The sequence below is a fragment of the Monopterus albus genome, unplaced genomic scaffold, assembly GCF_001952655.1.
Source record: "Monopterus albus unplaced genomic scaffold, M_albus_1.0 scaffold7.1, whole genome shotgun sequence".
Taxonomy (NCBI): domain Eukaryota; kingdom Metazoa; phylum Chordata; class Actinopteri; order Synbranchiformes; family Synbranchidae; genus Monopterus; species Monopterus albus.
In genome coordinates this window covers 447,845-449,247 of record NW_018127887.1, presented here as the reverse complement: position 1 = coordinate 449,247, position 1,403 = coordinate 447,845, and the positions used below count along the sequence as shown (strand labels likewise).

The following is a 1,403-nucleotide window of genomic DNA, read 5'->3' as shown; positions in this document are numbered from 1 at the left end:
TCAGCAGGGTGTTCCTCAGTCAGGAGATTTTTAGCCGCTCAGCTCAGCACCGTCACATCAGAAGCCAGGGGAGAGACACTTCTTCTTCAGATATAGGTTCATTTGTGAGCCTGGAAAACAAGAACTTTCTTTACCACCTATCTAAATTTAGACACTGGCACATGAATAATTTACAGAAAGTGTTAAAGAACCACTAATGTTTTCCAAAGCTCCCTGCTTGGGGCTTAAAATCAATACAAGCACATCAGTGTAATCTAGCTGTAATGGAAAGATTGAGCACTTGATATGTTTTTAATTTTAGATTTGATGAAATTTGTTCAAATGTTTGGAGACTAAATCTATTTCTTCCACTGTACAGTGTATGACATGATGCTGTTACTGCCAGTGAAGATGTCAGCAACACGTCAATATGACATGGGCTCCGATGTCTCATATTACTTTTTTAATAACTTGCTGAGTGGTGATGCATTTTCTATTTGATTACATGGCAGGAACTTTTCAACAGCCTGGAATAATTTCTTTATTACTGTCAAAACCACAAAGCCTGAGTGCAGCAATTCCTGACATGTGTGGGGAAACAAAGAAGCCATGTTACCTTTGTCCACATGCTCCAGAAGAGATTTGTATGAAACAGCTATTCTGAGCTTTCATCAAAGCTCAGAATAATGTTATCACTTCTTAAATTTGTCTACTTGTGCTGCTGTGAATCACTCAAAGCTCAAACATGACTAAAACATTCCCCAAATTCCCATTACTTCAACTGTAACCATCCAAATGTAGTTGAAATAACTTGTAATGTTTAAAATTTTTGAACAATTCCTGATAAATATATACAGTAGGCATATGTAAGGTGGGTGTAACTGCTGTAGGTGGATCTCTGGAGCCTGCTACGCAATAACGACTTAGGTAATACAGTCAATGTAACAAAGTCGTGGATACAATATCAGAGCACAAGGTTCAGAATCAGGCTTCATCCTTGCGGGAGGAGGAGGAGGAGGAGGCTGCAAGACTTCCAACTCTGCGTCATACTTCCAGCAAGTAAAGAGTCCCATTTCAGATGCACAAACTATTTAACTACATAGGAAAAGTCGCCACACAACACGCTCAGCTCAGAAATAAAGCGTTACTGGATGCGAAATCGACACAGACAAGCGACTAACCTTTCTGCTGCTTGAAGGACTGGATTGAGCCCGAGTGGTGCACCATGGCGATGTTTACTTGGTTTCCAGCGCGAAATAAAGGATCTATTTTGAAAAGCAAAATTGCAGTGTACATGGGAAACTACAATGGGGTTGCAATGGGGTTCTCTCAGTGTCCATCCTGCCAAACCATCTCTCACGGGCGATGCGCAAACAACAGCAACACCTGCCTCAGCGCCGCATGCTCCCCCCCACCCCCTCCGC

The 1,403-nt window shown here is 41.9% G+C and overlaps 1 protein-coding gene across 4 annotated transcripts in view; it reads right to left on the bottom strand.

Annotated features, from left to right (window-relative positions):
* ano3 (anoctamin 3) overlaps positions 1–1,403 on the bottom strand; it is a 32,455-nt gene that overhangs the window by 22,651 nt on the left and 8,401 nt on the right. For 3 of the 4 annotated variants that reach the window (XM_020625310.1, XM_020625320.1, XM_020625327.1), the window contains exon 1: positions 1,161–1,381. The exons of the other annotated variant lie outside the window; for it this stretch is intronic. In XM_020625310.1, coding sequence (XP_020480966.1) covers positions 1,161–1,275 — 115 coding nt within the window. In that variant the 5' untranslated portion in view covers positions 1,276–1,381. Of the gene's footprint in view, positions 1–1,160; positions 1,382–1,403 lie in introns of those variants that run through there. 4 annotated transcript variants of the gene reach the window in all.